We start from the raw sequence: 21,906 nt of genomic DNA, 5'->3' as shown, positions 1-21,906 counted from the left end.
CCTTGCCTGTTTTAAGGCTCTCAAATCTGGTGCAGAAGACTTACGTCAGACTGTAGCCAAATTCATCACCAAAGATCAGGTGCACCCCTGCACACACCACCTCCCTCATGTCCCAATGTCCCTGCCCTGGTCTCCCTGAGATTTTTGACTTAGAGTTCACTATAAGACAACAGAAGTAGGAGGAAAATAAAAACAAAAAGCCAGACCATTGCTGAATACATATATATATATATTTTTATTAACAAGTCTAAAGAAAACCTTCGTTGAGTCAGGGGATGTAATACAAATTGTGGTGACCTGCATATAAAACCTGGCACCAAATCTGGCCTTCGGGGAACATGTATATACAAAAATATGCATTAAAATCTGCACTAGAACACAGTGTGTGGCCAACTGATGACCCTGATGAGAGCAGCTACAAAGGCAGGTCTGTCCTGTGGACTCAGGGGGCTCTTGGTTCCACAGCCTCATGTGTGAGACCGATGTGAGAACAGCCTGCTCTGAGGAGAGCTTGTCTTTGAAGGCAGGGCCCTTGTGAGCACCAAGATGCCACAAGCATGGCATAGAACAAAAACGGTGCTGGGAAGCAAGGCAGGAGAAAGAACCATTTTCCTTTCCCTTGTTCCTGGGCTCTGGTAACTATTAAAGGACTCTGGATCTCTGCTAGACAGACCACCTTTAACTTCAGAGAAACTTGTAATTTCCAAATATGCTTTTTCTAAGTAAGCTGACCAAATTCTAATTCAAGTAGCCAAATCATAAGTAGCTTGAGCTTAATGATTAAAAAGTAGTTCTTATGTCATTTTCTGCAGGTCAAGACCTTGAAATACCTATTGCAACAGCTATAATCTCAACAGAAATATATAATGATGATCTCAATCTACTTCAGTCTTGGACCAAATGCCACTGGGCAATTCTAGCCCAGAAATTATATTTCACAGGCAATGAAATTAAAAGCAGCTTCGATCAATGTTGGAATTCCCCATTCTTGGTGTGACCTCACTGAAGCCCTCGACTATCTCTGCACCAGGCAACTGAAGCCTCTGGAGTGGCAGGGTCAATACTGCACACCTGTCTTCAAGGATGAAAACAAAGTTCCTTCACTGGCCAGGCCTGTCATTCTGGCTGAACAGGGCCCAGGACTTCACTGGCTAATGCGTTCATCAGGAGCGCTGATGTCCCTGGTCTGCTTATCCTCTGGCTCTGTGAAAAGTGGCAGCTGCCCCTGACTCAGCTGCTGAGCTGCTGCTCAAGTAGTCTGGTTCCATACACTACCCCTTGCCCCAAGGGGGACACAAAAATGGGGACCCAACAGAAATGGAGGGTAGGCACAGGGGGGCATCAAGAGAGGTGATCTAGAAGAAAAAAAGCCCTATGGGCTTTAAATTAGCCCACTAGGATAGCAGTGCTGCTACAACTTCAAAGTTCCTAAGAGTTATTGAAAGGGCTGGGATTCCTTCCTGTTGTTCTTATAGATTCCACAAAAGGAAAATAGCCATCCTACCAATTTCTATCCAAAAGCAGAGTGATTTTCTCAGCTGCCACCAGGGTGCAGTTTTTTTTTCTTCCTCCCAGTCCCTGGCTTAATTGTCTTGCTGCAGGGTGATCTGACACTTTCCTTCAACTGTGGCAATGAGTAAGAGAAGAGATGAAGCGCAAAAGCTTCCGAATCATAACTGCGGCATAAAGCTGGGAGCCACACTAGGCTGTTAATGAGGGACTCTCTCACTCAAGCAGCGTATTTCAGGACCCAATGGCTGAGAGTAAGAGACAGGTGCTCCCTATGCTAATGGGGCCTGACAACAGTCATTACACCAGTCAAGACCAAGTTAACAATAGGACACTTTGCCTGATTATACTACGGCTTTCAGGACAGGAGGCCAAGCCGGCAGCTCCTTCACAAAGACTTGGGACATTCTAAACAGAATGAGGGGAAACTCAGTCTAATTTAAAGTGACCTGACAACACCCTCTAGTGGAAATTATAAATAAAAGACAGACTGTACATCCAATTCACCTTCTTCAGACACCGGAGTGGTTTCAGGATTCCCCATAAAATGGAAAAACTCAGCAGGCATCTTTAAGAAGATAATAATAAAAAATAAAAAGCAGGAGTTCACAACCCACAATCCATTCCTTGGAACCTCACTGCCAAATCACATTCCCTTCTGGGGTATTCTGACTTCGATACATTTCAGGAAAGGGAGACACACTGTGGGAGGAGTAACTGGTCCTCTTAAAGTCTGGGCAGGCTGCCCACTGGTGCCAGGATGATGCCAAAGACATAGAAAAGTCCCAGCAGGAGGTTGAGTTTGGCAGTCCTCTGAGGCAGTTTGTTGAAGGCCTGGCTTCGGAACTGTCTCTCAAGGGAAAAGGCCATGGGAATGGTGAGCAAGGGGAGGGCTAGGCTGATGCTGCAGCGTGTGGCCAAAATGCTGAAGATGAGGTAGGGCAGGAAGAGCAGCGTGGTGTAGAGCACGTAGGAGAGGGTGGGGCCGATGAGGATGGCCAGCGTGACGATGCCAGCCTCCTGGTCGGACTCCATGTCCCTGGTGTTGTTCGAATGGAGGATGGCCTCAGTGCTAAGGGCAAGGGGGATGGCGTAGACCAGGGGGAAGACCGCTAGGGACCCCACTTGGACGGCGTAGGCGAACATCACAGCCAGTGGACCAAAAGTGATGAGGATGACGAGGTCTCCCAGAGCCACGTACTTGAAGCCAATTCCTACGGCCAGAAAAACCAGAGAGCTGGTGTGAGATCCAGTGCTGGAAATTCAGGGACTGTCTATCAGTCACAAGGCCAGTCACTTCTGGCCAGAAACGGTGACTTCTTGGACTGTGACTGAGCTCCCTTGCCTACCACAGCAAACCCTGGTTTCTCCTTCAACGTGACCCAGAGGTACAGAGAGAAGACAAATCTTATAGCACCCAGTTAGGTTCATAGCCCATCTTCCAAGTTTTCCTTCCTAATATCCCCCAATGAAGTCCTGCAACAAAGAGCACTCGGCTTCCACTACCCACACAGTTCAATGGGAGAGCCAGTGAAGGCCATACAAGCTCTTATGATCCAGTTCTTTGGTTTCTTTCACCTCTCACCAGCCCTTACAAGACATCACTTGTGTCTGTAGCCCCACTAGATCAGACACTCACAGAGAATCTATCCCAAACCCTTGCCTTTCTGCCTCCTTAACTCTACAACCTCTGGAGGCATCTTCTGTTTTGAAAACCCTAAGTGAATCACAGTGAAATTTCAGGGTCCCCCAGCTCCACATAAAGAAACGTTCACCCACATAATGAGTAAAACAGTAAGGAAGCACAGTTATAATGCTGCTTCCCCTCTCTGGTTCCTATGAAGTTGAAACTTGAAATCATCCCTGATTGCTCCTGCTATACTGCTAATCTACTTCAAGTCCTGTTTCATCCACTTGAGGACATCTTTCCACTGGCCCAATTCTCTCCATCCCCAGTTACACACCCATTCCACCTCACTCCCCCTCAAATCCAAGTCATGGTCATCTTATGCCCGGACCACTGCAACACCCTCCCAATCGGTCATCCAGCTACCATTCTTATGATGCTCCCTGTTGTGGATTGAATTGTATTCCCCCAAGATATGTGTTGAAGCCCTAACCCCTATATCTGTAAGTATGATCCTGTTTGGAAATAGATATTTTTCTTTTGTTAAGTTAGTAAGGTCCTATCAGAGCAGTGTGGGTCCTAAAACCTAATCACTTCTGAGTTATAAAAAGAACAGAATAGACCCAGAGACACATACAAAGGAGGAAGACAGATGTCACATGAGGGCCCATCCACAAACAAAGGAATACCAAGGATTGCTGGAAGATACAAGAAACTAGGAGAGAGGCCCATAGAAGGAATCAACGTGGATAATGAGGTCCTGATTTAGACTTTTAGCCTCCAGAACTATAAGAAAATTAATTTCTGCTCTTTAAAGCCACCCCCTTGTGGCATTTTTTTTGTTGTTGTTAAGACAACTTTAGGTAACTAAGACACTCCCCTTGCCTCCATCTCTAATCTAATCTCTGCACTGTAGCCAGAATGATCTCTTAAAAACACTAATCTGACCATGTCATTCCCCACCCCCCCAACACACACACACACACGCCTTAAACCTTTAGAAACAACTAGCCTTGGGCTAAAAGACCCAAATCTGGAGTCTGCATTGTGCAAGAGGTTTGTGAACAGCTGCTAACCTAAAGGTTGGCAGTTCAAGTTCACCCAGCAGCTCCACAGGAGAAAGGCCTGGCAAACTGCTTCCATAAAGATTACAGCAGAGAAAACCCTTTGGAGCAGTTCTACTCTGTCACAAGGGCTGCTATGAGTTAAAAATCAACTGGCAACACCTAACAACAACAACTAGCTCAGCTAATGAAAAGTGTGAAAGTTCCAAATCTTTAACCAGGTTCATCTCCAGCACTGGTCTTGCCTCTCTCTCCAGTCCCTCCTTAAGCTCCCCTCTCTACTCCCCTCACACTTCTTTGGACCTTCAGACATCCTCCAACCCTTTGCCTGGCTAACCCCTACACACCCTTCAAGACTTTAAAGGCCATTCCTCAAGGCAGCTTTTCCTGACCCCCTAAACCATGTTTGGTTTCCACGCAATACATTCCCACAGCACCCTGACCTCCACTTTCATAAAAATCACCAAACTTTTAATCAATCAATCTTTGTCCTTCCTACTAAGCTGTTTAAGTTCCACGGGGGAGGAGGGCATGCTTATGTTGTCCCCAAAACTTGGCACAAAGACTGAACTGAACACAGAGCTATAGCAATAAGCACTTGGAATTTGGAACGGAGGTCAGGAACAATCCCCCACTCCGAGCAGCACAGAGTGGGTAAGAGGAGCCCACTGAAGGAGATGGCCTACCAATACTTGCTATATGGTTGGGAAACTCCAGATCTAACCAAGCTACCAACGTGTGGCCTCTGGATCAGAAAGAAAACTACTGTGTAATCTAAGTCTCTGGGTGATGCAAAAAGTCAATGCGCTCAGCTGTTAACCAAAAGGTTAGAGGTTTGAGTTTACCCAGAGGTGCCTTGGAAGAAAGGCCTGGCAATCTACCTCAAGCCACTAAAAACCCTATGGAACACGGTTCTACTCTGACACTCATGGGGACACCATGAGTCAGAGTAGACTTGATGGCAACTGGTTTTATTGTGTAATCTACTGCATTTTGACTGGTCTGGAATGAAAAAGGCAATGGTCCGCAGAGGCTCTAAAAATATGGGAGCCAAAAAGAGTCAGCCAAAAAGTTTATTTACTCTTCACACTAGTAGTTAGGGTTCTTTGGCGTTAAATGGCCCCCTTGGTTCTTTAGAACGAAGCATCCCCAGGGAAAGGCACCACAGACATAGCTCCTGACACTTTCCCCCACAGGCAGGCTAATTCAGCACTCCCCACGCAGTCTTCTGGTTAATAATTTGGTTGACCGAGGACATGCTCCTAAGGAGTAAGTCCCCTCAGGCAGAACGCCAACTCCAGTTCTAATCAGTAAATTGATGTCTGTTGTAGTATCGCACACACTTCAGGGGCTACCCCTGCCCAAAGAAGGTGCTGAGCAGGAATGCTCCAAGAATGGACCTGGCAAGTGGCTCCACCAGCCACCCGCTCTTCTTTGGCTTATTTTCTCAGCTCCCCAAGCAGACTTCAGGGCTCGGGATATGGAACAAAAACTCAACAGCTCTACAGCCTTGACCTTTGGCTGGATTCTCAGGAACACTTCTTTGAATCACTTGTCAAAAAAATGCCATGAACAAAGTTGTGTCTACAAGGATAAGCCCCTACCTTAAATACAGCCCTGCACAAAAAACAGCCACAAACCCACTCTAAGGATGAGAAAGATCTGGGAACCTTCTTCTGACACAAAGAAAATGATAGAGCCCTTGGGGAGAAAGCCCTGTTTTTTAAGTGCCCGCCACATGGCCCGAGGCTAGATGTGCTCCACCTGACTCAAAGGTGTGGCCCACCTGGGAGGTTCCTTTTAGGCATCCCATCCCTCCCAATACCATTTTTCAAATAAAGCAGAAGAGTGAAGTATAGGCCAGTTCTCCACAAAACAGCCAGAATTAACTGTTAAAACATAAAACGTTGGAAAGGATGTGGGGCAACTGGAACTCTCATACATTGTTGGTGGGAATATAAAATAGTACAACCACTTTAGAAACAGCTTGCAATTTCTCATAAAGTTAAACATCACCTGCCCTATGACCCAGCAATTCCATTCCTAGGCATTTACCCAAGAGAAACGAAAACATATATCCACAAAATGACTTGAACATAAACGTTCACGGTAGCTTTAGCCAAAATTTGAAAACAATCCAAATGTCCATGAACAGAAGAATGGATAAATAAACTGTGGTATACTCGTGCAATGTGAAAAGATTCAGCAATAAAAAGGAACTACTGATACACAACAACATGATAAATCCCAAAAACACGCTGAGTGAAAGAAGCCAGACGCAGGAGTTCATATCGAATGATTCCTTTTATATGAAGCCCTAGACCAGGCAAAACTGATCTCTGTGAAAGAAATCAGAACAGTGGTAGCCTCTGGATAAGGTTGGGAGGAGTGGGGGATGACTGGGAAGGAAGCTTTCCAGGGTAATGGAAATGTTCTGTCATGACAGGAGCATGTGTTACACGGATACGTGCACCTGTCAAAACTCATCAACTCCTAATCTACCCTGAGGCCAGAAGAACTAGATGGTGCCTGGCTACCACTACCAACTCTTCTGATCAGGGCCACAATAAATGGATTCTTACAAAATGGGTGAGAAATGTGGAACAGAGCTCAAATTCTTAAGAAGTCCAGACTTCCTGGACTTGTTGAGACTAGAGGACTCCCCAAGACTAGGGCTCTGAGATACGCTTGAAACCTTAAACTGAAATTATCTCTTGAGGCTACTTTTAGCTAAATAATACACTGTCTCATAAAGAATATTACCTATAGGTAACATGCTTCTTTAAGAAAAAATTATCTATGGGAGACAAAATGGTCAAAAACTACTCCAGAGCGAAGATGAGAAGGTAAGGGGACAGGAAGACTAGAGTACTGGAAATGGTACAGCCAGAACAGGATGAATGAGAATAATGACACACTGTGAAGATATAACCGATATCACTGAATAATTTGTTTTGAAGTTCTTAAATGGAAATCTAATTTGTTGTGTAAACTTTTACCTTAAACACAATAAAATATTAATTTAAAAATATATAAAATAAATTTCTTAAAACTCATCAGTTGTAATGCTTAACATCTGTGCATTTCACTGTATGTCAATTATACCTCAATAAAAATTAAGGGAGGAAGAACGAGCAGAAGGGACAGAGACCCTACAAGGCCAGCATGATGTTCTACCTCAGTTAACACAGTTCATAAACACAATGTTCTACATTCTACTTCGATGAGTATTGTCTGGGGTCTTAAAAGCCTGTGAGCGGCCATCTAGGATGCTCCATTGGTCTCACCCCTTTGGGAGCAAGGGAGAATGAAGAAAACTACAGATACAGGAGAAAGATTAGTCCAAAGGACTAATGGACCACATCTACCATGGCCTCCACCAGACTGAGTCCAGTACAACTAGATGATGCCTGGCTACCGCCACCGACTGCTCTGACAGGGATTACAATAGAGGGTCCCAGACAGAGCTGGAGAAAAATGTAGAACAAAGTTCTAACTCAAAAAGAAAGACCAGACTTGCTGGCCTGACAGAGACTGGAGAAACCCTGAGAGTATGGCCCCCGGACACTTTCAGCTCAGCAATAAAGTCACTCCTGAGGTTCACCCTTCAGCCAAAGATTAGACAGGCCGATAAAACAAAACGAGACTAAAGGGGCACACCAGCCCAGGGGCATGAACTAGAAGGCAGGAGAGGACAAGAAAGGTGGTAATAGGGAACCCAAGGTTGAGAAGGGAGAGTGCTGACATGTCGTGGGACTGTTAAACAACGTCATAAAACAATACGTATACTGTTTAATGAGAACTAGTTTGTTCTGCAAACCTTCATCTAAGGTACAATAAAAAAATTTATATATGTATATATATACACACACACATATATAATAAAATAAAGTCTGAAGCAAAGTTTATTTAAACAAAAAGACCAGCATGATGTAACCCCTGCCTACCTCTCCAACTACACGTCATCTCACTCTCACCAATCTCCGTTTTGGCTTGTTGGTAGATCCTAGAAGAAACTGAGCTCTCTCCCACTCAAGCATGTGCACTTGCTGTTCCTTCAGCCCTGAAAGACCTGGCACCCCAGTCGCCCCCTAACTGTGCCCTATGGCTGGTTCCGTATCCTTCAAGTCTTAGTTTAAATGTCACTTTCACAGGATGGTCTCTTCTCTCCATCACCATCACCACTTTACAGCACTGATTCTCTTCATTGAACTTTTTTACAATTGCACTAAATTTACAATTTGCTGCCAAAACGCCACAGTTGTTTGGTGTGCTTCCTTCTCCTTTGATGTGCCTTTACAGTTCCCTTTACCTGTTTCTTCCTTCTCCCCTCCCTCTTAATGGCGTGTTCCAGGGCTCAGTCCTGGTCCTCCTCTCTTCTTTATCAACACCACCTACTCTGGTGATCTCACCCAGTCATACAACTTTATCTCTGCCAATGACTTCCAAATATCTATACCTCCAGCCCAGACCTCGCCCCTGAACTCAACTCCTATCTCCAACTGCCCATATGACATTTTCACTTGGAGATCTAATACACATTAAGATGTCCAAAGTCAATTCTCTGGTTTCCCCCCAAAAAACCTATTCTATCCTCGTCTTTTCCCATTTCAGTTAATGGCATCAACTCCATTCTTTTTACTGCTCAGGCTAAAGCCTTTGAGTTTTACTTAATTCCTGTTTTTCTCCTACCTCACATCTAATCTATCAACAAACCCTGTCTACCTGATACATCTTACCTCCTCCAATGCTACAACCCTGACTTAAACCACCAAACATCTCTTGCCTGGATTACTCAATAACCTCCTGTTTGATCCTCTCACTTCTATCCTTGTCCCAACCCCCTTTATCCATTCTCAATACCTCAGCCAAAGTGATTCTTCTAAAACACTAAGTCAGATGATGCCACTTCTTTGCTCAAAACCTTGCAATGGCTCCCCCATTTCAGAGTAAAGACCAATGGCTTACAAGGCCTCCCCATCCTCCCCAAATACAGTACACTTCTCTCCCTCATTCACCCTCTAGCCAGACTAGACTCCTTGATGTTCCTCAAACTCTCCAAGAATGCTCCTGCCCTAATGGCCTTTGTACTAGCTATTCCTTCTGCCTGGAATGGTCTTACCCCCAGATACCTGCTTGGCCTTACCTCCTTCAATCTTTGCTCAAATGTTGCCTTTTCAAGAAGGCCTATCCTGATCAGACTAATTAATGTAATAATCTACATCCTCCCTTGCTCTGTTTTTTTTTTCTTCCCTTAGCACCTATCAGCTTCGCTTATACTATAATCAGTATGGCCAATTCATACCATTTTACCCAGAACTTTCCTGGTTTTAAGGAGCCCTGGTGGTACAGTGGTTAAGCGCTCTGCTGCTAACCAAAAGGGTGATGTTTCAACTCCACCAGCAGCTCTTCAGGAGAAAGATTTGGTAGTCTGCTTCCTTAAAGATTACAGCCTTGGAAACTCTGTAGGGCAGTTCTACCCTGTCCTGCAGGGTTGCTGAGTCAGAATCAACTCCAAGGCAACAGTTTTCCTGGTTTTAGCACTGAATGTTCCAGGTCCTGGGACCTTCCTCAGTCCTGGGCAAAACCAAGACGTTGATCACTCTAACTGTAATTTATTTTTATTTTCTGTCTCCCCTCACTATAACATTTAATAAGTGCCACAGGGCAGGAATCTTTGCTATGTTCACCTAGAACTGTGCCTGGCACACAAGAGGTGATGAATAAATAGGGTTTACCCACTGACCTATCACTATCTTAATTGACCTGTTGCCAAAAGTCACGCTAACTAGTTGAAAATAATTGGCTGTATAATTTTTAGCTCTTCAAGTTTAATTCCACTAAAATTGCATTTTGAAAGTATGACCAACAAAAGGAAAAGAGATACAAAAAAAAAAAAAAAAATTCTGTGCCACAGCGGGCACGCACATCCCTGTATTTCAGCATTCCCAACTCTATATGCCAAGCTGGGATCTTAGCTAATGGATGCTGGGATTCAGTGCTGTTTTTTAAAAAAAATCCACATGACCCATATTCATGGATTTCACTTAAAGTGACCTAGTTCAGAAAAAACTTTGACATCCCCTACCCTAACCCTAACTCCTCTGCAAAGCAGCAGTTTCCAGTACACCTGCAGCACCAAAGGCAGGCCAATTCTTACCTCCTGTGTAGAGAAAAGAGCCAGACAGGCCTCCAAAGTAGATGAGAGCTAAGTGTTCCAACTTCAGAGGAGACAGGTAGTAGAGGCAAGCTGCACAGACACAGCCCAAGGTGTAAAGGAAGACTCCAAACCGGACAACATCCTGGGGCTCTAAGATTCGGTCCACCAGAGTCCTATCATCACTCTTTTTGTGGTCAATGCCCTTGGAAAAGTCATAGTAAGTGTTGACCAAATTGCCAGCCCCGTGCACAGCCAGGACAGCCACGGCACAACCCACCAGTAGCCTGGGATCCAGGTCACCCTGGGATCTGTAGGCCAGGGCACTGCCCAGGGCCACTGGGGTGAGTGAGGCACTGAAGCTCCAGGGCCGCAGGGCCAACACGTAGGAGGCGCACTTCTGCCTCCAGGAGCGCTGGGGGGGCCTGTCCTGCCCGGGGCAGTCGTTACCGAACGGGTCTCTGTCCCCCGCCTTGGCCGTTTCTCCCGTATGGATGCTAATCTTCTCCCCCGGTACCTGCGTGGCCGCCATGGAGGCTGCACGTGGCTGAAGTTGGCTCTAAAGGGAGCCACCCACGACCCCAGCGACCGCCCCGGGGCGAGGAGGGACGGGGTGGGGCGTCCGGGCTTGACCTTCCTTCCGTTCCGCCCCGGGGCAGGGGCTGGGTAGGCGGCGGGGTCCGGGGACAGCAACGAGCGGGCCTTGCACCCCACGAGGCCCGGCGGCACTGCCCCGACCACCTGTCACCTGGGGAAGATCTAGCTCTCGTCTCCAGTCCCACGTCAGAATCCCAGGCCAAGCCGCGGCCGCCTTCCCGCGGCCGCCATCTTGTGCGCCCGTCCGGGAGGCCCGCTGGGAAACAGAGGCCGGCGGCGCGAGCCGGGCCGGGTTGGGCAGGCCCGGGGGCGGGGCCGGGAGACAACCCCGAGGTCCAGCCACGCCCAGGCCGAGGGGACCGCGCCCGGCCGCTGGTACCCAGCTAGCTGGAAACAGCCTCACTCAGCATCATGTGACCTTTCAGTTTAGCGCTATGAGTCGAAATCGACTCGACGGCAACGGGTTTGGTTTTTTGGTTTTCGTTCACTGAAATAGCATTCATTCATTTATTCATTCAACAAGAGTTTATTGTGCGCCTGCTGGGTGCAGACGCTGGTCTAGACGCTGGGGACGCAGCAGTGAACAAAATGGACAAAAATCAGGGAGCAAATTGAAGGTGATACGAAAAGTATAATTAGCCTCATTTTTTAAAAAATGGAAGAATTGAAGCCCTGGAATGGAAAGTGATAGTCTAAGAACTTAAGGGCTCTAGTAATAATCAGGTAGGAGCTCTGGTGGCGCGGTGGTTAAGCGCTCGGCTGCTAACTGAAAGGTCGGCGGTTCAAACCCACCAGCAGGTCCACAGAAGATGTGACAGCTTCCCTAAAGACTTAAAAACCAAAAACCAAACCCGCTGCTGTCGAGTCGATTCCGACTCATAGCGACCCTATAGGACAGAATAGAATTGCCCGATAAAGTTTCCAAGGAGCGCCTGGTGCACTCGAACTGCCGACCTCTTGGTTAGCAGCCATAGCACTTAACCACTAACGCCACCAGGGTTTACCCTTAGAGACTTACAGCCTTGGAAATCCTATGCGTGGGTCACTATGAATCAGAATCGACTTGACCGCAACGGGGTTGGTTTAGTAATACCGTACTGTGATCGCAACAGCAATAATTCCTTCTTTTTATTGTGCAATTGACATACCATATGCTGCTCTGCCTGCCTTTTTTTATACCTTCATTTTCTAGTGTATTTATTTCTTCATGAAAATAATTGCCCTCCTCCCTTCTCCCAGCAAGCGTCTAGTTCTGTCTTCATTGCCCCGCCTTTTGGGAGCTTGTGGTCCCTATCTGTGGTTCCTTCCGGCTGGAGAGAGCTAATTGTTAAATTTCCAGAAATTCTGTAATGGGGTCATTAAGCAGAACCATTATTAAAAATTAAATTATACAAACTTACAATTAAATAAATTCTTAAAAACAAAGGTAACAAATACAACTTGTCACTTCCTGCTTATTTTACTACATTTTACCGTTTATGTTCCTCAGGCTATTTACATCTATCGTAGCTACACGATGGAAATACAGAATAATGGTGGGCTACTGCACATCTCCGCCCCCCTAAGTGACATCCATTGGTAGCTTGAATTATGCTGTGGTAGAAGTATTTACACCGTACAAATCAATGAATGTTTAATAATTATTTTGTTGACTATCTAGACTTTAAAAAAATGACCAACCAAAACAAACAAACAAAAAAAACCATTGCAACTCCTAGTGACCCTATGGGACAGAGTAGAACTGCCCCACAGGGTTTCCAAGGAGCAGCTGGTGGACTTAAAATGCCAACCTTTTGTTTAGCAGCTGACTGTTCAACCACTGCGCCGCCAGGGCCCCAAAAAAGTGACAAAGGTGGGGGTCTTAAATACTAGCAAGCGGTCATCTAAGATACATCAATTGGTCTCAACCCACCTGGAGCAAAGGAGAATGAAGAACACCAAAGACATAAGGTAAAGAAGAGCCCAAAAGACAGAAAGGGCCACATAAATCAGAGGCAACATCAGCTTCAGACTGGAAGAACTAGGTGGTGTCCAGCTACCACCGATGACTGCCCTGCCAGGGGACACAACAGAGAACCCTTGATGGAGCAGGAGAACACTGAGATGCAGACCTCAAATTCTCATAAAAAAGACCAGACTTAGTGGTCTGACTGAGACAAGAGGGACCCCAGAGATCATGGTCCCTGGACCCTTTGTTAGCCCAAGACTGGAACCATTCCTGAAGCCAACTCTTCAGACAGGGATTGGACTGGACGGTAAGACAGAAAATGAGACTGGTGAGGAGTGAGCTTCTCGGCTCAAGTAGACACATGAGATCATGTGGGCAACTCCTGTTTGGAGGCGAGATGTGAAGGCAGAGGGGAACAGGAGCTGGTTGAACGGACACAGGGAATACAGGGTGGAGAAGAGGAGTGTGCTGTCTCATTAGGGGGTGAACAGCTAGGAATACATAGCAAGGTGTGTCTAAGTTTTTGTATGAGAGACTGACTTGATTTGTAAACTTTCACTTAAAGCACAATTTTTTTTTAAAGTGACAAAGAAAATGTTAATAATGCAGATTAAATTTAAAAGTATGTGAAATCTGTAGCCATTACACTGTGAATGTGGTTGTTGTTGTATGCCGTCCAGTCGATTCCAGTTCACACTGACCCTATATGACAGACTAGAACTGCCCCATCGAGTTTTCTAGGCTGTAATCTCTATGGGAGCAGATCGCCAGGTCTTTTCTCTCTCAGAGCCACTGAATGGGTTCGAACCACCGACCTTTTGGTCAACAGGCAAGCGGTTAACCATTACACCATCAGGGCTCCTCAGATTGTGAGTAGGACCAAAAATCTAAGGAAATATTCTTCCGGTATCTGAAAACTATTCACCAAAGAGGTCGCTGAAGTCACTGACAAGTAAAGTTCTGACATCTCTCGACACGTCAAACTATCAACCAACATTCATGTTGAAACTACTCATTGATCAACTGCAGCCATAGATAGGCTACACAATATCAGTGAAGGCCTTCTGTGAAACCAATTTAGCTATATGGAATTTACAATAAAAACATCATATATTTTATTATTATTTGTAAATTGTGTGCTACACACCCTTTATATTGGTAAAGTTTCTAATACACATATAATAGGTAAGTACACGGGACTGACTACGTAATTTGTGTGGCTCAATGCAAAATAAAAACGTGGGGCCCTTGTTCAAAAATCATGAAGAATTTCAAGACAGGGACCGCATAGTATTATGACTACACAGGTCACACTCCCAAAAAGCTCGCCTTGTATATGCACACATCACCGCCCACCCCCAGAGCTGGTTGTTAAATATTTGCAAGTTCCCTGCTGAGCACAGACTTTTGAAGCTGGCTGAGCCTGAGCGTCCTGTGCTGCCAAATCAGACAAGACAAAGACGCAGAGATACGAAAAACCTGGCTCTATCACTTATCAACTCTATGGCTCAACTTCTCTGTACTTTAGTACTTACTCATGTATAAAATGGAAACAATATGACAGTCACAGCATTTGCTAACTGTTCACATCTGCCAGATACTTTTGTAGGTACTTGACATGTACTAGCATTTAACCTCCATAACACTGGCTACTGAGATAGGTACTATTATCATTCCTGTTTTACAGATAAGGAAATAGGTACATAGAGATTAAGCACTTGCCCAGGTTCATACAGTTAGTAAGTGTGTGGTGGCGCAGTGGTTAAGAGCTCGGCTGCTAACCAAAAGGTCGACAGTGTGAATCAATCAGCTGCTCTTTGGACACCCTGAGGGGGTGTTCTACTCTGTCCTATAGGGTTGCTATGAGTCAGAACCTATTGACGGCAACGAGTTTTCGGGCGATGCAAATGGTTAACATGCTAGGTTGCTAATCAAAAGGTTGGCAGATGAAGTCCATCCAGAGTTACCGCGGAGGAAAGGCCTGGTGGTCTACTTCCAAAAAAAATCAGCCATTGAAAACCTTACGGAGCACAGTTCTATTCTGACACACATGGGGTCGCTGTCAGAATCAACCCCATGGCAACTAGAGAGATTTTAATGAAACGGGTAAGAAAGGTCTTTGTAAAATGAGGAAAAAACAAAACAAAATGAACCATTGCCATCGAGTCAATTCCGACCCTTAGTGACCCTATAGGACAGAGTAGAGCTGCCCCATAGGGTTTCCAAGGAGTGGCTGGTGGATGTGAGCTGCTGACATTTTGGTTAGCAGCCAAGCTCTTAACCACTGTGCCACCAGGCAACAGACCTACAAATGTGCTGATTACTATTGTTATAAACCACCTTTAATTGTTAATTAGAAAACAGAGCTTTGTCACATCTTCCAAAACCAAAACCAAACCCAGTGCCGTCGAGTCAATTCCGACTCATAGCAACCCTATAGGACAGAGTAGAACCGCCCCATAGAATTTCCAAGGAGCACCTGGAAGATTCGAACTGCCGACTCTTTGGTTAGCAACCGTAGCACTTAACCACTACGCCACCAGGGTTTCCTTGTCACATCTCAGGGTGGTAAAAATCTCATATATTGTTGGTGGGAGTGACAACAATATCTCCCTTATAGAGGGCAATCTGACAATATCTGTGAGAGCTACGCATTAATTTGCCCTGACCCTGCAACCCCATTTCTGGGAATTTGCCTTGATATACCTGCCCCAGGACAAAATGATATATGCACAAGGGCATACATTGAAGCACTGTTTTTAATGGCAAAAAGTTGGAAACAAAGCAAATGTCTATTATCAGGGGACTGCGAAAACAAATTATGGTATATCTGCATAATGGAATACCAAACAGCTATAAAAAAGAAGCTTTCTATATATCTACCGTGGAAAGACCTCCAAGATACACTGAAATTTAAAAAGTGCAGAACAGCGTATACAGTGTAAGGAAGGAGAAACACAGGAAAATGTAAATTCATATTTGCTTTATTTGCATAAAGAAACTCTAGAAAGATACATATTGTTGCTGTTGTGGTGTGTTGCCAGTGGACTCCAATTCATGGGACCCCCATGTGTTAGAGTAGAACTGCTCCATAGTGTCTTCTTGGCTGAAATCTTTATGGAAGCAGATCACCAGGCTTCTATTCCTCAATGCCACTAGGTGGGTTCGAACCACCGACCTTTCAGCTGGGAGGGCAAACCATTTGCAGCACACAAGGACCTAAAAAAATAAGGGGCAGAAGCAGGAGCTATATAGAAGTAATAATTTTTATTTATTTTGAAATTTGAATGGTAAATACATTACCTATTTGGAAATTTTTAATAAGAAGAGATGCACTGAAATTCCATTTTTTGCTATTGTTTAGAGGATTAAAAAAAACAATATTGCTTTTAAAAGTATTTAAACTCATTGCCATCGAGTCAATTCTGACTCAGCGACCCTAGAGGACAGGGTAGAACTGCCCCATAGGGTTTCTAGGGAGGGGCTGGTGTACTCGAACTGCCGATCTTAACCACTGCGCCACCAAGTCTCCTTAAAATTACTTATCAATACCTTATTGAATTAAAAATTGGCTGTAATCTCTTGGGAATTATCCTGTGAGCCAAAAATTTTTTGCAGTGAGAAAGTATAACTAAAAACATTTTCAAATGGATATTAAACTTAACGTCCAGTAATTACAAGGCCTTGGCAAGGCCCACAGGCTCCTTTCATAATTACACTGGGCGAGGTCTCGAGCCTCTCTCGAACCTGCCTACCACCTATCCCTCCCATCCCGCGGTACCCAGAGAGCGGATTCGGCTTGGCCGCTTCCCAGGTGCAGAGGGGAATTAGAGTAGCGATACACCGGAAGTGTGCATGGAAGTGACTGATGTGAACTCACCACCGATTGGCTCTCCAGAGCCGACAGTAGGCTCCTTTCTCCTGCCACTGGCCGCATGGTTTGTCTATTTGAACAGTCCCCGCCCTCCGGAGAAGCCGGGCCTGAAGCGTCATTTCGCCTTCGTTACTATTGGTCTATATTCCAGCCAATCTTCTTACTTCGCCTTTCAATTGGTCCTTAGGTCTGGGAGCCCACCCTCTCTCCCGCCCGGCTTAGAGGACAGCGGGGAAGGCGGGTGGTGGGGTCGGGAGTCTGAAGCTGCGGTACCGGCACTGGCGGCGGCAGCTGAGGCCTTGGCCGAAGCCGCGCGGTGAGTCTGGGGCCTGGCACCGACCCCTCCAAGTTGGCGGTATGTCCAGACCCAAGGCCAACCTGGTCGGTGGGGGCCCCGGGAAGCCGCCCGTCGGGGACGTGGAGTCCCCTCAGTAACAGTCCCACGAGCCTGGCGCCGCCTGGGCCCTTGACCCCTCGCCCCGCGAGTAACGCCCACCTCCTCCCGGGCCCCCAGGAGTCCGCCGGACCCTTCAGCCTGTCATTCGTCGCAGGCTCTCCGGAGGCCGGCCCATCAGCTCCGGTCCTGCCGAGGCCCTTTTGGGGCTCCCTGCTCGTCACAGTCACCCTTTTTTCTTCCAAGGTACATACAAACTGGGGACCCTGTGCCTCCGAGAGGACCGTCCTCAGTGTCAGCCCCTTGCACTGCGCCCTGGAGACCTCTCAGGGTCCCAGTCCACGGGGCTGAATTCGGTTATTTTCTTGGGTTTCATCTTTCGTGCCTCTCCCCCGCCGCCATCCCTAGTTTCAGCCACCCAACTTTAACGGGCTCCCTGAAGCCCTCACTAAGACCCTTAGAACATCTGACTTGGAGTAATTTAACTGAATTCACCTTGGAGCAGAGAGCCTGTGGGACTCAGACCATACAAAGATACACTGGTTCTTTCCTAAGGATGGTAATTATTTGCCAAGCCCCTCCCCCCGCCCCCGCCTCCCCACCTTAATGGTTTTTTCATCAGGGATCCTTAGGTTTCCTCTCCTGTAAAAGATGACATTTCCTTCTGCAGTCTTCTTGGCACTGGGGTATTTAAAAGTTTTTGAAAACCAACTATTCTCTGCTTTTCCTCTGTGGGTCACAAATGGCACTTAAAATAAGAATTTTGGTAATTGGTTTTGTAGTATAATTTGGAGATACCTAGGATAGGTACATGTTACTCCCATAGCAGTCTGCACTGAGCCGTGGTATGGCCACTTTGTTCTGGTTGCCTGGTTATTTGTATTTCCCACTGGATTGTAAACTCACTGAGGGGAAGAGACAGTAAATAGTTGAAGAATGAGTGAATGAACTCAAGAACTAATGTGGCTCTTTTAGCTCACGTTTGAGGCGCTGGTATTCTATAGGACTGCACTGTCCAATTGTGCATGTGGCTATTGGCTAGACCAAATCGAGATTGCTGTGAGCGTAAAATACACACCAGATTTCGGAGACTTAGTGCAAAAAAAGAATGGAAAATGTATCAATTTTTTATATTGATAACATGTTTAAATGGCATTTTATATATTGAGTTAAATAAAATATGCTATTAAAATTAATTTCACTAGTTTCTTTTTACCTTTTTTTAGTATGGTTACTGGGAAGTTTAAAATTACGTTATCCACTTAACTATTGTGCCACCAGGGCTTCTTATGTGTATACATAGTAGTAATAATGGTTAACCTCAATGAGATGGATTGACACAGTGGCTGCAACAATGGGCTCAAGCATAACAGCGATTGTGAGGATGGCACAGGACCGGGCGGTGCTTCTTTCTGTTGTACGTTGGGTTGCAATGAGTTAGCACCAACTTGACAGCACCTAACAACAACAATAATGGTTAACAATAGTTAACCATTATTGAAAACTCACTGTGTGCCTAGCACTATTTTAAGCACTTTTTAAAATTCATTTAATCCTTTAGAGCTACAGCTACTAACCAAAAGGTAGGCAGTTCACATCCCCCAGGTACTCCTTGGAAACCATATGGAGCAGTTCTCCTCTGTCCTGTAGGGTCGCTATGAGTCAGAACAGACTCGATGGCACAGGGTTTTTATCCTCATATTTATTGTGGTCGAGGAAAGTGAGAGAGATTTTAAGTATTTTCCTCAAGTTATATAACTTTGGAACTGGATTCAAACCCGGATAGTCTGGCTCCACAACCCACAGTTCAACCCATTTTGCTATGCTGGCTCTTTTAAACGTTAATCTCTGTTGAAAGAATGTTTTCTAGGCTTTCTACGTGTTCCTTAGATCTCCCAACCTTTTTTGAATTCTCCACCTGACATGAGCTGGGTAGGAATCTGTATTGAGGAACAAGGGCCAATAAATTCATTGTCATGGTTCATTATCCAGATACTAAAGGAAGCTTTTCTCCAAAGAACCTCAGGGCAAGATGCTTGGAACAGGACCTGCCGCCGCCACCACGGCCACCACCACATCCAGCAATGTGAGCGTTCTGCAGCAGTTTGCCAGTGGCCTGAAGAGCCGCAATGAGGAGACCAGGGCCAAAGCTGCCAAGGAGCTCCAGCACTATGTCACCATGGAACTCCGAGAGGTTGGGGCTTCTGTGATTTGGGGCAAGTCACTGGGAGGTATCCAAGCTAAATATACCATCACTGTTTTAGATTCCTTTTTTTAAAAAAAAAATTTTATTGTGTTTTAGGTGAAAGTTTACAGCCAAATTAGTCTCTTCATTCAAAAATTTGTACACAGATTGTTTTGTGACTTTCATGGCAATCCCTGCGATGTGTCAGCACTGTTTCCCCTTACTCCAGGTTCTCTGTGTCCATTCATCTGGTTTTCCTGTCCCTTCCTGCCTTCTTGTCTTTGTTTTGGGGCAGGTGTTACCCATTTGGTCTCATGTACTTGACTGAATTAAGGAGCATGTTACCTATGTGTGTTATTGTTTGTTTTATAGGCCTGTCTAATCTTTGACTGAAAGGTGGACTTTGGGAGTGGCTTCAGTTCTGAGTTAGCAGGGTGTCCAGGGGCCATAGTTTTGGGGGTTTCTCTAGTCTCTCTCAGACCAGTAAGTCTGGTCCTTTTTTGTGAATTTGAATTTTGCTCTACATTTTTGTCTGGCTCTGTTTGGGACCCTCTATTGTGATCCCTGTCAAAGCTGTTGGTGGTGGTAGGTGGGAAGCATATAGTTCTTCTGGGCTGAGGCTGATTGGAGACTGTGGTTCATGTGGTCCGTTAGTCCTTTGGACTAATATTTTCCTTGTGTCTTTGGTTTTCTTCATTCTCCTTTGCTCCAAATGTGATGGGACCAAAAGATGCATTTTAGATGGTCACTTGAAAGCTTTTAATACCCCGGATGCTACTCACCAAAGTAGGATATAGAACGTTTTCTTTATGACCTACTTTATGCCAATTGACATTTAGTTCCCTGAGACCGTGGTCCCCAGCCCTCAGCCCCTCAGAGTGTTTGGATGTGTGTAGAAAGCTTCTGTGGCTTTGCCTTGGTCAAGTTGTGCTGACTCCCCCTATATTGTGTGTTGTCTTTCTTTTCACTAAAATTAATATTTGTTTATTATCTTCCCATCCCTCCCCTCCCTTGTAACCATCAAAGTTTATTTTTTCTGTGTGTAAACCTTTTCTTTGGTTTTTATAATAGTGATCTCATACAATATTTGTACTTTTGTCATTGACTTATTTCACTCAGCATAATGCCATCCATAATTCGTCCATGTTGTGAGGTGTTTTGTGGATTCATCATTGTTCTCTATGGTTGTGTACTATTCCACTTTGTGTATGTTTCATAATTTGTTTACCCATTTATCTGTTGATGGGTACTTAGGTTGTTTCCTTCTTTTTGCTATTGTGAATAATGCCACACTGAACATGGATACGCATATGACTATTTGTGCGACAGCTGTTATTTCTCTAGGATATATTCCTAGAAGCGGGATTGCTGTATCATATGGTATTTCTGTTTCCAGATTTTTAAGGAGGCAGCATATTATTTTCTATAGTGGCTGTACCATTTTACATTCCCACCATCAGTGTGTAAGACTTCCAATCTCCCTTCAACCTCTCCAGCATTTGTTATTTTCTGTTTCTTTGACTAGTGCCAGTAATTTTCGGGGTGAGATGCTATCTTATTGTCGTTTTGATTTGCTTTTCTCTAATGGCTAATGATTGCAAGCATTTTCTTATGTGTCTGTTAGCTGACTGAATGTCTTTGTTGGTGAAGTGTCTGTTCGTATCCTTTGCCCATGTTTTAACTGGATTATTTGTCTTTTTGTTATTGAGGTGTTGAAGTATTCTGTAGATTTTAGAGTTTAGACCCTTGCTGGATATATCATAGCCAAAATTTTTTTCCCAGTCCATGGGTTCTCGTTTTACTCTTTTGGTGAAGTCTTTTGATGAGCATAAGTGTTTGATTTTTAGGAGCTCCCAGTTATCTAGTTTACCTTCTGGTGTCTGTCGTTGTTAGTTATGGTTTATCTTGAAATTAAACCATGTGTTAGGGTCCCTAGCATTGACCGTGTTTTTTCGTCCATGATCTTTATTATTTTAGGTTTTATATTTGGGTCTTTGATCCATTTTGAGTTAGTTTTTATGTATGGTGTGAGGTAGGGGTCCTATTTTATTTTTTTACAGCTGGACATCTGGTTTTGGTAGCACCGTTTGTTAAAAAGACTGTCTTTCCCGATTTAATGGACTTTGATCCTTTGTTAAAGATCAGCTGACCATACCAACCAACCAACTAACCTGTTGCCGTCAGGTTGATTCGACCCTGCAGCTGACCATCCGTGGATGAATTTGTGTCTTGGTTCTCGATTCTGTTCCGTTGGTGTATGTGTCTGTTGTTGTACCAGTACCAGGCCATTTAGACTACCATGGCTGTATAGTAGGTTCTGAGATCAGGTAATGTGAGGCCTCCTACTTTGTTCTTTTCTTCAATAATACTTTGCTTATCTAGGGCCTCTTTCCTTCCCATATAAAGTTGGCACTTGGTTTTTTTATCTTGTTAAAGAATGCTGTTGGTATTTGGATCGGGATTGCATTATATCTGTATGTCACTTTCGGTAGAATTGACATTTTCACAACGTTGAGTCTTCTTATCCATGAACATGGGTTGTTTTTCCATT

At 45.0% G+C, this 21,906-nt stretch overlaps 2 protein-coding genes and 1 long non-coding RNA gene across 12 annotated transcripts in view; 1 reads left to right on the top strand and 2 right to left on the bottom strand.

The window, feature by feature from the left end:
* Positions 1 to 216: 216 nt before the first annotated feature.
* On the bottom strand, positions 217 to 11,092 carry UBIAD1 (UbiA prenyltransferase domain containing 1). Its single transcript, XM_003413467.4, has 2 exons — positions 10,361 to 11,092; positions 217 to 2,723 (listed from the first exon to the last, which is right to left on the bottom strand). The coding sequence occupies exons 1-2, from the start codon at positions 10,887 to 10,889 to the stop codon at positions 2,236 to 2,238; spliced, it is 1,017 nt and encodes a 338-aa protein (XP_003413515.1). The 5' UTR covers positions 10,890 to 11,092; the 3' UTR covers positions 217 to 2,235.
* Positions 11,093 to 11,796: 704 nt separating this feature from the next.
* Positions 11,797 to 17,135, bottom strand: LOC135230691 (uncharacterized). The gene is made up of 2 exons (XR_010321296.1): positions 16,206 to 17,135; positions 11,797 to 16,121 (listed from the first exon to the last, which is right to left on the bottom strand). It is a non-coding gene; the product is annotated as an uncharacterized LOC135230691 (long non-coding RNA).
* MTOR (mechanistic target of rapamycin kinase) overlaps positions 16,990 to 21,906 on the top strand; it is a 144,829-nt gene continuing 139,912 nt past the window's right edge. For 4 of the 10 annotated variants that reach the window (XM_023552065.2, XM_064281275.1, XM_064281274.1 and 1 more), the window contains exons 1-2: positions 17,198 to 17,416; positions 19,189 to 19,364. In XM_023552065.2, coding sequence (XP_023407833.1) covers positions 19,203 to 19,364 — 162 coding nt within the window. In that variant the 5' untranslated portion in view covers positions 17,198 to 17,416; positions 19,189 to 19,202. Of the gene's footprint in view, positions 17,093 to 17,197; positions 17,417 to 19,162; positions 19,402 to 21,906 lie in introns of those variants that run through there. The other 6 variants (XM_064281269.1, XM_064281271.1, XM_064281270.1 and 3 more) reach the window with 6 other exon arrangements.

The sequence above is a fragment of the Loxodonta africana genome, chromosome 3 (genome assembly GCF_030014295.1).
Source record: "Loxodonta africana isolate mLoxAfr1 chromosome 3, mLoxAfr1.hap2, whole genome shotgun sequence".
In the NCBI taxonomy this organism is placed as follows: Eukaryota; Metazoa; Chordata; class Mammalia; order Proboscidea; family Elephantidae; genus Loxodonta; species Loxodonta africana.
The sequence above is the reverse complement of the archived record's forward strand: the minus strand, read 5'-3'. Positions and strand labels throughout refer to the sequence as shown.